At 35.1% G+C, this 13,848-nt stretch overlaps 1 protein-coding gene across 10 annotated transcripts in view; it reads right to left on the minus strand.

The window, feature by feature from the left end:
* SMG7 (SMG7 nonsense mediated mRNA decay factor) overlaps window positions 1–13,848 on the minus strand; it is a 61,048-nt gene that overhangs the window by 18,069 nt on the left and 29,131 nt on the right. For 9 of the 10 annotated variants that reach the window (XM_016145572.2, XM_016145579.2, XM_016145575.2 and 6 more), the window contains 7 exons: window positions 12,915–13,047; window positions 6,367–6,538; window positions 5,117–5,188; window positions 4,156–4,306; window positions 3,700–3,835; window positions 1,331–1,493; window positions 827–983 (listed from right to left, as the gene is read on the minus strand). In XM_016145572.2, the coding sequence (XP_016001058.1) occupies window positions 827–983; window positions 1,331–1,493; window positions 3,700–3,835; window positions 4,156–4,306; window positions 5,117–5,188; window positions 6,367–6,538; window positions 12,915–13,047 (984 nt within the window). Of the gene's footprint in view, window positions 1–826; window positions 984–1,330; window positions 1,494–3,699; window positions 3,836–4,155; window positions 4,307–5,116; window positions 5,189–6,366; window positions 6,539–12,914; window positions 13,110–13,848 lie in introns of all 10 variants that reach the window. The other variant, XM_036234527.1, reaches the window with a different exon arrangement.

Here is a 13,848-nt window from a genome sequence, read left to right on the forward strand (position 1 = left end):
GAGACGTGTGGTATGCTGTGCTATGTTGCTAAACTCTATTCATAACAACGGCAAAAATGAAGGAGCTTATAGATAGGTTTAAGAGGAAACAGGGAAAAAGCATTAAGTAGTAGAGGGATCATGGGGTCTTAAATGCGGCGAGCGCATTTTCTAGGTTGTGACCTTGGTCAATGTGCAGATGCTGAGCCACAACGCAGAAATTTCAGAGATTCTTCTTATATCTACCATCAAAATATGCAGAGGAGAAACTGCAGAGACTTACTGGAAGTATTCCTATAATCAAAGATAAACTGAAAGCTCTCATTTGTCACTCTAAAATCAATAGTTCCTAAGAACTGTCAAAGTTATTCTGGTTACTTACCAAAATAACCTCCAGTCTTCTATGCTTAAAACAAACAATTATTAACTCAACTGGGTGTTACTATAAGGCAACATCTAACAGCCTATGTATAGAAAATAATGGAAGAAGTAAAAATCTCTTCCCTATAACTTCTAAACAGAAAGTCAGGGCATATTGTAATGAATAAGAAACAAATTGGTTTAGTACAGTTTCATTTGGAATATGAAAAATGTCTTTTCCCCAGAATAGCAACCAGAAATACGGGGAGTGCAAAGGGATTCAGAAATCCTTTAGATTGTGTCTCATATGAAGAATTCAAACAAACAAAGGAAAAGCATACAAAGAGGTCTTCAGTTCCATTTCTAAAGAGTAGGTAGAAAACACAAAATCTTCATTGTTCAAATGTTTTAGGAAAGCGGTCTGTACATATCTATGAACATAACATTAAAAAGCACACACGCTAATATGAAATTCTAAGATACTTACTACTGTCTTTCATCCACCACTGCCTCTTGAAAGACCCTGGGTCTGAGTCTCAGCCAGTCCATGGAGACCTTGACCGCAGGAAGGGGATAAGCACTGTATGACTCCTCCTGAGACTTGTTCTGGAGAGGACACTTGCACAGGATGCCAAGAAAAGACACTTAAAGAAAAAAATGTATTCAGAAAGTGTTAAGATAGTTGAAACTGTGTACCAGTCCAAATTAAAATATCATTATGAGCCTTCTGCTGTGTTCTACTTAACACTGAAATATCTCACAGCTTCTTTCTAAAAAGACATTTTCTTTCCTATGTTAAAGCTATATATACAGTTGGTGAGAGGGTGTCGGCAGACAAAGGATAAAACTTACGGTTCAGGCCTCCTGGTTCAATATTAAGAAATACTGGACTTTTGAGTATGTCACTACTGTTTTGTTATATTGATGAAATTGTTTAAGAATATGCTTTCCAAAAAAAATGGCACAGAAAGTTAAACGATTTAATACTCACTAAAGAGAGCCAGCAACTGTGTCCAACACAGCTGTTCATCTTGGCTGTAACTATGCTGTTCTGTTTCATTGCTGAAGTCACGAAGGTGATGAAGTTGAAACAGGTTAATGACAGTGACATGAACTAACTGCTGAGAGTTGAAAGCTTTTTGAAATAGCAGCCTCTGTAAAAGACAGGAATACTGCATATGTTATCAACGACAGGAGCCATCTTTGACACAAATTTAAACTGCATTTACCGTTGCACGGGTAACAGAAGAATTACAGAGAAGTAAACTGTCCCATTCTTAATCTCAGTGTTTTAATCGAGTCTAATGTGGTCTGATATTTTTCATGCTGACTCTTAGCCTTGAAAAGAATTAACCCGGACACCATAGAGCTGTTTGAGCTGCTTTTCACAATCGTTTTCTCCCCTGAGTAATGATATATCTTTTCATATGACCTGAGTAAAAAGTTTGGGAATGCATTAACAAATTCATATACCTTCACTCATAAGAAGCTCTTTTATAAGAGGTGCATATATACTAAATATTAAATTGGGATCAATGACTAGAAAGTAGATGCACACAGCGAAAAACAAAATTCCAAACAAAGAGACTCAAAACATGTATTTTTGAACCTCAAAATGTTTCTGCGTAGTAACTAAAGACTGCTAGACACACTGAAATTTATACTACCTACATATGTTTTTGAAATACTTTTGAGTATTTACTTAACTATGCTAGAATTTCACTCCACTAATATTCTTCTAATATTTCAGTACTGGGATAAGGTTTAAAATAGATCTGCTTAATACTACATTTGATTTTAGCATGTTGGAATGATACTTCAAAGTGTATTTTAGCAAATGCCTACCTATACCCACCAGAATTTCACATACAGAAATACATTATGTGAAGAGAATATTAATGTACGAGGCTGAACCAAATGTAAAACTGACCAGGTTCTAGACTAGAATAACTTACATAGAAAAGACCTCATTGATGTTGGTCCCCCAACTCCCCATTTAGGGAGTATATCTCTCAGAGAACCAAAGTTGGAAGCAATCTCAAGAGGTCATCTAGTTGAATTCCCCTCATGTTTAACAGGATTGCACCTAAACCATTCACGAAGGCTGCCAAACCGACTGTGCAAGGTCTCGAAAGAGAATCCTCAGCAACACCCTACAGATTTCTGTTTAAATTTTAGCTCTGACCTCAGGAAAGACACAGATATATTATTTTAAAATAATCCTTCATATATCTGAGTACTTATAATGAAGCTATTATTCAGACATGTTTGTTCTTTCCAGACTGAATAGCCTAGGGCATTAAAAAGTTAGTTGTCTCTTTAATATTCCCAACTCTAAATCCTGGGCTGAAGTTTGAATAGGCCCCTAAGAGCAGTAGAAAGTGGTAGGAGACTTATATTTTAAAAGTTTATTTTAAAACAAACTATTTCAATTATAGTTTAGTATAATTTATTTTACATAAAAGGTATTAACTAAAAATGACTGTAAAAATTATTTCACATTGACTATGCTTGGCTAATTTATGTCCCTTAACTGTCTAAGCTCTACAATCTCTGGAATGTAAGACTTTTAGAATACTTATAAAACTGTAAAGGAGTTACAGACAATTCCCCAAGGGTACAGATACCCAGAAGTAACCAAGACATATAAACTGTCCCCTACTATCTTGTTTATTGTTGATCCCAGTGACTAACAGTGACTGATACACACAGACTGTCAAATGTTTGTTGAATAAATGAATTAAAAATAAATACTTAATTTTTACTCCTCCCATATTTTACATATTATACTACATTTAAACTGCTAATTTATATACCAATAAAAGATCATTTTCATATATATAAATAGAACAAAGGTTACTTATTTTATCTCCTTATACAAACTAGTAAACTATATTCCTGTAGAAATTTCACTTTCCTTTCCTTCAAATTACCACAAATCCTGACAGATCAAAGCACAAGAATGAGCATGACTTGCAGAATGGAAATACCTATAAAGTAGGCAACAGAATCATATCTAAGAATACAGAAACCATCAAAATTAGTGCTTTCGAAAGAACTGAGATAGCGAAGTGCTCAGTCTGAGAAGAAAGGAGCTGTTGTTTTTCCCCACTTTGATTCCTTCTGCCAAATGGCATCTACTAAGTGAAAACGTTGACGCAGTATGTATTTCTTTATGTAGATGGTAACTTAGCTCAAATTGAAGTGATGCTGTGTGCTAGAATTTTATGCTTCAAAGATAATTTTCACAACAGTTCACAGCTAAATAATAACATAAAAACTGGGAGCCAGCTTCCTCCAAATCTTATGCTTCCTGATTTAGACAAGATAAAATAATTTTATCTATTTTAAAAATCTAACCTTAAACTGTTCTTCCAATTTCTCTCGAAGAGGGCTCAACTTTTCCAAGCTCTTACTCAGGTACACGTGACCGTGGAATTTAATAAAGGCCTTGATGAAGTCAGAAACTCCCCACTTGGTTTTCACCTCATCCCGGCTGAAACGAAAGAAAAACTTCCATCAATTTTAAGCAGCAAAATGCCTAAAACTTCTTAAAGGAGGCTTCAGTTTGCAAAAAGACATGATTTGAGCACCTGACACACAAGGAGAGGACCCTGCATCTGACTGACTGTTCAGAATAAGTCAGATGCTGATCCGATGATCAGTGATGACTACATGCCAAACTATTATGACCGTTTATAAATCAAGCAAATATAAGAGAAGCATAGGTAACTGGCCATTATTTCTTATATGCCCATACTTGAGGGGTGAAGGCCACCAGACTACACCAAGCCCTCCTGGAGAAGTCAATCCTACCTTTCCAGTGCTTTAGAAAGTGCTTTTTGTAGATTAGTGGAGGCAGCTGGGAAAGGGAACTTCACAGCAATGCTTCTGCAGTAGTAGAAAATTGTGGTCAGATGGTCTCCCTTGGAAGAAGCTAAGATAGCCAACTGATTGTAAGGCTGACCTAGAGGAGAAAGTTAAGATTCTAAAGTAACTGAAGATGCAAAAAGCTTGTTATCAGAATACAAATGATCATTTTTAAACCTTTAAATTAATAATGTGGAATATTTTATACAGTAAATGTCATGACTACCTCATTACAAATGGGCATAATGTAAAACATCACACTTCAGTGGAGAGACGTCAGAAAGGGCTAGATAGTAATATTTTTTGGCTCTGTGGGCCAGACTCTCTATCACAAATAACTACCCAACTCTGCCACTCGAGTAAGGCGGCAGCCACAGCAACATGAGACAGTGTGCCCAACTGCCACCTTGCTTGAGACACTTTCAAAGAGCTCCTTTTAGAATCGAGAGAAATTTCAATGTGGCTTAACAAGAATGACTTCTATCACCAAACATGCAATTTCTCTAATTCAAGAATCACTGATAACGCCTATTCTGGGGCCACCAAAAGACAAAAGCACTATCTTTCAGGTAATAAGAAATAATTTTTCTAGGACGGAAATGATGGTATTAGAGAGGTAATTATTCTATAAGTAATTTAGGAAGCCAGAGTGTTGAAAGAATTTTAGATCACATTAGGGGACATTCTATTTATACTGCTTTATCGACATTAGTAATCATATTAAAAAGTAATAATTTCTGGTTATATAGAATGACCGGTTAAAAGGAAAAATATAATAACCCATACCAAAATGTAGTATCTTTTGCTTTCATAAAATCTGAAAGGTGAGCCTTGAATTATTTCCTATATTGCTATAAAGAATGAAGGGTCACTGTCCACCACAAGTTGACCTGAGAGGCTCACTCACCATTAGAGGGGACAAGCTGAGCTGCATGCCTATAGTAGGACTCTGCCTGGCTGGTCTGGTTTCTGTATCGAGCTGAGAGAAGAAGAAATTTTAGTTTAAAAACAAACAAACAAAGCAACAACTAGGGTGATATTTCCAAAACAGCTATAGCTTTAAATTCTAGAGATAATAAACACATTAAAATTGATTTAAGAGCATTAAAGATAGAAAATACTTTAAAACAAATTAACTATAGGATTATGTGTGAAGTGTCCGTCCGGCTTTCCCTGTTCGGGACATTTAGCATGTAACCAACTTGAAAGCTTACCTAGCCCCCATTTTCAGGTCCTCCAGTGTCATGCATCACCAGCTCCCACTATGGACTATGCTGGTGACCTGGAGCCGGCCAAGAAGGGGTGAGTTATATGGCACTTAAAAACAAAACAAAACAAAAAAAACACTATACAATATGATCTGAAAATTATGTATTTCTTCAATATCTTATAAAGTGATTTTGTAAAATGCCTCATACCTACTGCAATATTATATATGTGTGTGCAAAGAATACACTGAAAGCAAAACCTAAATACACTATTCTTTGAATCTTCAAGCAGAACTTGGTGCTTACTTGGATGTGACCCCTCACAGAGTCAATGATTTATAACATCAAGAAGTCTAAAATCTTTGAACTTCAAGCAGTAATGTTCTCCATTCTCTGTTATTTGAGGACAGCAAAACATAATCCTATAGTTAATTTGTTTTACAACCTTTTTTAGGTCACCTTAAAGGAATGAAAAGAATAATCTACGTAACATTCCAGATAAAATATATAAAATGGAAATACAAACTTAACTGTAAAAAGAAACCATTAAAAATGAGCTTTCAATGTGCTGGTAGGAAGGAAAGAAGGCACTCTAGCATCGGAAGGAATAACTTGTAAACCCTGCAATTCCAAGAGCATAGACTTTTAATTAGAAAATATTATGGCACCACTTTGAAAAGTTTAGCTTTGATTACATTTTTGCTCTTTATTATCTGCCTACATCTGCATAAGTCTGAATAAAATCTAAATCTTAATAGAAAAGTTACTTCCTTCAAGATCCTCTGCTAATCTCAGAGAAAAAAAAATCCTGAAAATATATTTTATAGTCTCCTGTTATGACAATCTAAATCGTGTGTGCATGCTCAGTTTAAAAGAAAAGAGTTTTTGTCTATGACCACTCCACAGGAAAGGATGATGCAGCATCAACCCCTTCACGCCAAAGGCTTACCAATGTCTCCCAGGTGAACGAGGCAGTGCTGGCAGATATAGGAACAGGAGCTAGACTGCGGCTTCACTATGGCGCTGGTATGCGTCTGTTTATTGCTGATAATTCCCAACTGGGAAGACTTCACGCGGCATGGTAAATCTACATTAAACACTGTACATAGTTCTTGTAATAACTAAAAGGAAAACATGAGCAAAATTTAGTACTGTCAGAACTGGTAAGTCAGAAGTGCTATAGAGTAAAGCTCGTATACATTGACATATGTATGTACCCAATGTCATATACTGCTGATACCTGAGTGAAGACTGTAAGAAAACTTTATGGTAACCTTTCAGAGGATAATTATTAAATTCATTACAAATCATATCTCTTGAATTCTCAAGTAATAGTAGAGCGATTTAGGATGTGCACCTAAACGGAACTGCGGCATTTTTTAAAGACCTCAATCAAACTCCTTCAAAGACGCCCACATGTGTCATATGTGCTTTCTCGATTCGTACCCACTCCTCAGCCCATTGTGATCTGGATCCCACACAGTCCCCCTCTGCCCGTCCCACCATCCACTGCCACTCTACTGTGACTGCTGTCAGTATGACAACTAGTTGTCTAATAAGCAAATCCAACGAATATTTTCAGTCAACATCTTATTGGACCTCTGCTACATTTCAACAACTGATCTTATGGTTGATCGATGAGCTTTTCTATTTCTTATCTAGCCAATCAATCATTCCTTTTCAGTCATCTTAATTCAAGGGCTTATCTCCCATAACCTTGCTCCCCAAGGGCTTTGTTCTTGGCCCCCCGCCCACCCCAAGTTCTTTGCTTCCTATTTTATTCAAATATTTACTTATAAATATTATTCATTCAAATATTTGGTTACTGTATTAGAAACCCTGAGGTAAGCAAGACACACAGAGATGAATAAGAAAATCTGCATCATTAAAGAGTTCACAGTCAAACGAGCAAAACAAGTACTTAAAATAGGGTGTAGGGGAAGGAAGAGAGGAAAGAAAGGAGGTAAAGGTATCATGATAGCTTAAGACAAAAGAATATTCTACAGTTATAATTAATCTCATTCCCTGGTTATCTGATACATTTGTCTCACTTTATCACTGTAATAAACTAGTAGTAATACCACATATGTAGGTATAAAGTTCCAATTTATTTTTTCAGAAGAGGATATGAAAGCAACAGAAATATCAAGTGATTTGACTAAGGTTACAGAATTAGAACTACCTTGATTCTATCACCACTCTAACATGTGCAGAATTCACAATGTAAAATAAGACACCCTGAGGACCCAACTCAGAAGGATTTGAAATGCCCCACCTTTTTCTTAAGATAAAAACCACCTCCATAATTAAATATAAACTCTGTGTACCTTTCTAAGCATAGAAATTATCTACTTCATCTTTACTTATACCTGTATATTTGTAATAGGCAAGAAATTCGCTGACATAAAATTGGGTTAATGACCAGAATGGCTAGAGTCAGGAAATGTAAAAGGCAAGAAATACGAAAAAAAAGAACAAAAAAACAACAGCAAAAAAACCAACCCAAACTAGATGACCGTGGAAGATAAGAAGAAACACAACATGATAAAAAGTTAAGTCTATTAGGTACTAAAAGAACATACTGGAAAACTAAGCAAAGCTGAACATCAAGAAGAAGAAAAAAAAATGTTTACGAAAAGTAAATCAAACATGGTTGGCAAATCATGTGGAATGTTTCATAATAAAAATTATGCCTGCACGCAGGAGTTGTAGGTATAGACACCAAAAAGTTTCTGCTGGCTAAAGGACTCTGGATGAGAGAATTCTGGTTGGCTTGGAGGCAGAAACAAGGTGAAATTAAAGAAGAGAAACAAATGTTTCCTAAGTTGAACAAAACTACATTTAGCAATTATTCCGTGAAAACTCTATTACACCGTTCCACTGTTCCTTAGCTCTTCACTCTAGCCTAAGAATGAAGAACATATGAAAGTATAAAATATCGCCTTTGAAATTACTGCAAAAACTTAATGATAATGCTTTCTCTTTGGCCCTTTTTTTCTTAGAATAAGTAGTATTGTCTTTGATCCTTAAAAAAAACCTACAGCAGAATGTTAACATCTTCACTTTGATTGGGAATTTGGTTCTGGCTTGGGGGCATCATGTTAACCATAAATGGTTAACAAAATCATAACTAAGAAGTCAAAATCATCTTCACAGAAAATATGACTAAGGATCCATCCAGTCCAGTCAGATTTCCATCCCTGCCACTCTACTTTAGTCATGTTTTATCAAATCCGAGATACCATAAACTATAAGATGAACTATTATTTTATGACACTGAGAAGGTAAAAAAACTACTGCCTATTATATTAAATGGTGACTTACCACCTTTTGTAAACTTACCCCTATTTCAGGGATAGTGAAATATGAAAAACTTTTAGAAATGAAGACATACGGTTTTCATTAATTTCACCAATGACTTCCATGTTGTCAAATCTAATTGGCCACTTTTTAATCATCTTATTTGACTTCTTAGCAGCAGCATTCAACAGAGTTGATTACTCCCTCTACTTATTGAAATGCTTTTCTCTTGGCCTCTGAAGCATCTCTTTCTGATTTTCTATTGCTATGGTGGCTTCTCTTGTTCTAAACCTGTCCCCGCCTACTGCTGTGGTTTTAAATACTGAACACTGTGCTCACTTCAGCAGCACATATACTAAATAGTAAACACTGATGTCTGACTAAGTCAAGATTCTTTAATCATAAAATTTACTCTGGCCCTGACCTTGTCACTGAGCTCTAAGCGTGTCTATCGTAACAATTACCTCTCTGACATCTCCACTTAGACGTCAAACAGGTACCTCCTCTAATTTAACATGGAGAGCTTTTAACAAGAGCTGCTGTCTCATCAGTGGTTCCTACCTAAGGAAATGGTACAACCAGTCAACTAGCTGCTCAATCTGATAACTCAAGTCATCTTTGACTCTTCCCTTACTCTGATTCCACACGTCCAATCCAATCTACCAGCAAGTTCTGCTGGCTCCACTTTACAAATCCATCAATTTTCCATTACTATAGTAATCCTGCCTAGCTTCCGTTCCTGACCCCTGCTAATTCATTCTCCACACAACATTCAGGGTAATCTTTAAAAAATGCAAATCTCTTCATGTCACTCCATTGCATACTCTCCAGCCTGGTAACTGCCCTTAAATAAGTCACGGAGATGTACAGCATAGGAAATACAGTCAATAATATCGGAATGACTTTGTACAGAGATGGAACATTACTAGATTTGAGGCAATCACTTCAGAAGGTATACAGCCAGCAGATCACTATGTTTTACACCTTATTAATATAATGTTGTATGTCGACTATACCTGAATAAAAAACTTAAAATTCAAAGCTCATGTTAGCCTATAAGGTTGTATAATGATCTGGACTTAGTCTACTTCCCCAATCACATAACTTCACCTGCACTGGACTTAGTCTACTTCTCCAATCAGGTAACTTCACCTGCACTACATGTGATCAAGAAAGATGTATGGAACATTACTGTTAGCGACACCATTAACCAATTTAATTATTAAAAACCAAGACAACATAAAAATGCAAGTAAAAAGTCCTCTTAATGTTGATATCTATAAAAAAGTGTATTGATGCTCATTCTACAACTGTTGTAATTGCTTGACCATTGCCTATAGAATGCAGGTGGGAGAAAAATCAATGCTTATAAAAATTTTTAAAAATAAAGTTAAAAGTCATATTACCTACCTATTTTTTCCTTATAAAACAATCTTTTGAGATATTTGAATGATTTTATTATTCACTTGCTCATAAATTGTTTTTACGAACACCATGTCCCTCAATAAAAATGATGATTCTTGCTTTACTCCCTTGTGGATTTAGTTTACCAATGTCTAATTAAACCCTTGGAAATATGTTACATGCGTGTCATACTATTAAAAAACCCGATCTGTATAATGGCTATTATAAAAACGTACTGCAGAAGGTGCATGCCTTCCCTCTCCCCACCAGGTGCGGCCGCACCGAATCCCTGCTGCTCCCCTGCTTCGGCTATGTGCACGGCTGCAGTTTCTACTGCATGGGAAAGGAAAAGAAATTTGACCAGAAATGAGACCGAAGTTTGAAACCTGAACTATGTTTCAAAAACCTAAGAGCAACTACGATGTTTAGGAATCTGCCCCAGGTGTTACCATGGGAATCTGGGATTCAACAAGGCATAGCTGGGAGCAGTCATGGGGGTGGTAGGGGCTGGGGTAGAAAGGCAGAGGAAACTCCGTTTTTGTTAATACTCCACTGAGCTGAGACTACTCAACATACAGATTCAAAGTGCATACATAATTTTTATCATGATTTTTCACTTAACACAAACATCTCATCTCTGAAAATCATATCATTTATAATTTCCTGTTTCTAATTTATAGATATGCCACAATTTATTTAACCATTACTCTATTGTAAAATATTGTGGTGATTTCAAATTTTAAGATTTGAATTATAATATTTATTTGTTCTTTTAAATACAATTACTATTGTCATTATTCACTGACCTATGGGCAAAGACTATATTGCCAAAAAATAAAATAAAATAAAAAAACCCTCAGAAATACCCTGTGATACTTCCATATTTCAAGAAACTAAATAAAATGAAAGGACAACAGAAGAAACTGGAGAAAAAAATGTTTGCCAAAAACAATAGAAAAAGGAAATACCTTTAAATATAGAGTTTGAACATATCACCATGGAAAACAAGGGTCTAAACCATGAATGGGAAAAGTAAATAATTTATATATAATACAAATATCTAAAAAAATATTAAAGACCAATGCCACTAGTAAGTCAGACATTAAATTTTAAATAAAAAAATATTTTCTATCTATTAAGTATGTTATTTAATCACTGGCTTGCTATTAAAAATACTTAACGCTAGTGAGTGTGCATTAAGACAGATATTTGTATACAATACTGATATAAAAATATAAACGATAACCTTTTGGGGAAATGACAATATGTATTGACAGTATTAAAACTGTATTCATCCAATGATTTCATTCACCATCCAATGAAGAACTGTCCTTAGGAAATAATCCAATATTAGAGAAAATGCTTTACACACAAAGATGCTTATTTATCTGCTTAATAACACAAGGAAAATTTTACATTATATTTATAAAGCAGACATAAGATTGGATAATGTACAATTATGTACAAAAACACCCAAAGTAACTTATCCTGAATGGGGGGGATTAATGGAAAAAAAATTGACTTTTGTATCATTTTCATTGTTTTTATGTATTGTTTTTATAATCAGGAAGCAAAAACAAAACAAAAAAGCCCCATACCTATTACTATACCTGTTTCTTCACTTAGACTGGATATTACCTTAAAGATAAAGATTGTCACTTTCTCCACAGCCTCAGTATCCAGTATTGTGCCTTACAAATAGCAGGCTTTGAATAGCTACTTGCAGAATGAATTAATCTTTAGCATCTGCTTTAAGGACTAGTTAGGGCACACCATGGTCCCTCTCTCCAGAACGATCTATTTCTGCTAAAAGTTGGCATCAATTTCACAATGAATTTTGAGAATAAGTACCATACTTGAGTTCTTCCCATAATGAACTATGATAAATGTTTTAGTTTAAACAAAACAAATAATCTCTCTTAAGATGACAGCTAACTATCTGTTATCTTCCAACAGTCTTTTTCTTCGTTTGAAAAAATGGTAAAATCAAAATGGAGCCAAATCACAGGTAGCAATGGTCAAGCAACAACACAGAAACAGACAAAGAATTCTTTTGGTGAAAGGTCCCCAGAACTTTTTCATTATAAGATGAACATTTATTCACAATCACATTATTAAATTATAAATGTTATTACAAACAGATGAGATGAAGTTTTTTTAAAGTTTCTGCTTACAGTAAAGAAAATTCATTGCTCAAAAAAATTTACTTATTTATTTTTTTTAACTTGCCTGACTTAGAAGATATATTGGAATGTAACTAAGGACAAGGAAAGTCTCTGACGACGATGAATTAATAACTTATTATTCGAAATGAAGAAAAGCTACTCCATATCTTAGGTACTTTAATGACATTTGAAGCTCCGGATAAATTCTACTGCACATATAAAACTATGAAAACTCACTTAATAACACAAATTTTGACTATTTCTTACCTGGCACAACACAGCTGTTACTTTCATAATGACTATGCCCACACCCATAAATTCACATTTGCTCTAATACCACTGGTAACTGACTATCTCCACTCTTTCACTAAGGCATTGCTCTCATTACTCTTTTTGTATTCACACAATTATACTTCCAACCATTAAGCAGAAACATCAGCCTTTTAAGAGCAGAGTCATAACTGTTTTGAAGGTCATACGGTAAACATTTTTATTTATTTAAGACTATAGGTGATCAACTCTTGGATGGCCCACAGTGGTCACGCAAAGTGCTTATACGAACAAGATGTATACAGAGAGACTATTTACCACTAATTCTAGGAAAACTGGTACACAATGCAGGACTCACCTGAGTATAGAAGCCACTAGCTGCCTCTAGGAACAGAGAAAGGTTTGCCTGAACTTCGCTCCGATTCGGGTTTGCTCGATTCTTTGCCTGGCCTTGTAGTGTTGTGATCTGATTCTTAAAGGCATGATTCCAGCTGAAAACAAAATGTAATTCTATTTGGTATAGCAGTGACTCACTGGGCAGACACTGGTCCCCCTGAGAACAAGAAAGAACTGTTTGTTATAATTACAACACACTAGATAGTAAACCTGCATTAAAGTTATTCACTTATTTAAATAACTTTATGCTCTCCTTTGAACAAGACTAGACATGCAGGTAGAACCCAAATGACTTTAGTAAATACTTACCAAATGTCTGAATAATCAAACTGGCTTCAGCTATTAATCTTTTAGAGCTACTAAATTTAGAGACTACTTAGGAATCCCAGTACAAAATCAGAACTACAGTGGTAAGACTGAAGTAAAAGTAAGCTATTAACAAATTTCCATGCACTGTGCCAAAAAAACAATTGAGTGTATCCTATCAAATGACATGTTTAGGGAAAAATGTGGGGTTTTTAAAACATTAAGCTATAGCTCCTATTTCCCTAAAATCTATTTCCCACAGTTTTATTTCTATTTAATAGTTTATTTCTCTTGGGAGTTAATATTTTCTTTAGAGCCTGAAATAATTTCATTTTCTGACATTTCAATTTTGTCTCTTTAAAATACCTTTCATTAATCAATTTGAATAGAGAATCATTTTAAATTCAGTTGCAGTGAGATACAGCTACTCCTTGGAAATCATACACAAATAAGAAAAAACGGAACTAAGATTGAGAAAAGATAATACTGGTTTGCTTAAAGGAAGCAAATAGAGAAGGGTTTACAACCTACCTGGAAAGTACCAAATTCTTTATCAACATAAGCTTTTAAGGTTCTAGAGAACTAGGGTT

This window comes from Rousettus aegyptiacus, unplaced genomic scaffold (assembly GCF_014176215.1).
Source record: "Rousettus aegyptiacus isolate mRouAeg1 unplaced genomic scaffold, mRouAeg1.p scaffold_m13_p_17, whole genome shotgun sequence".
NCBI classification, from domain to species: Eukaryota; Metazoa; Chordata; class Mammalia; order Chiroptera; family Pteropodidae; genus Rousettus; species Rousettus aegyptiacus.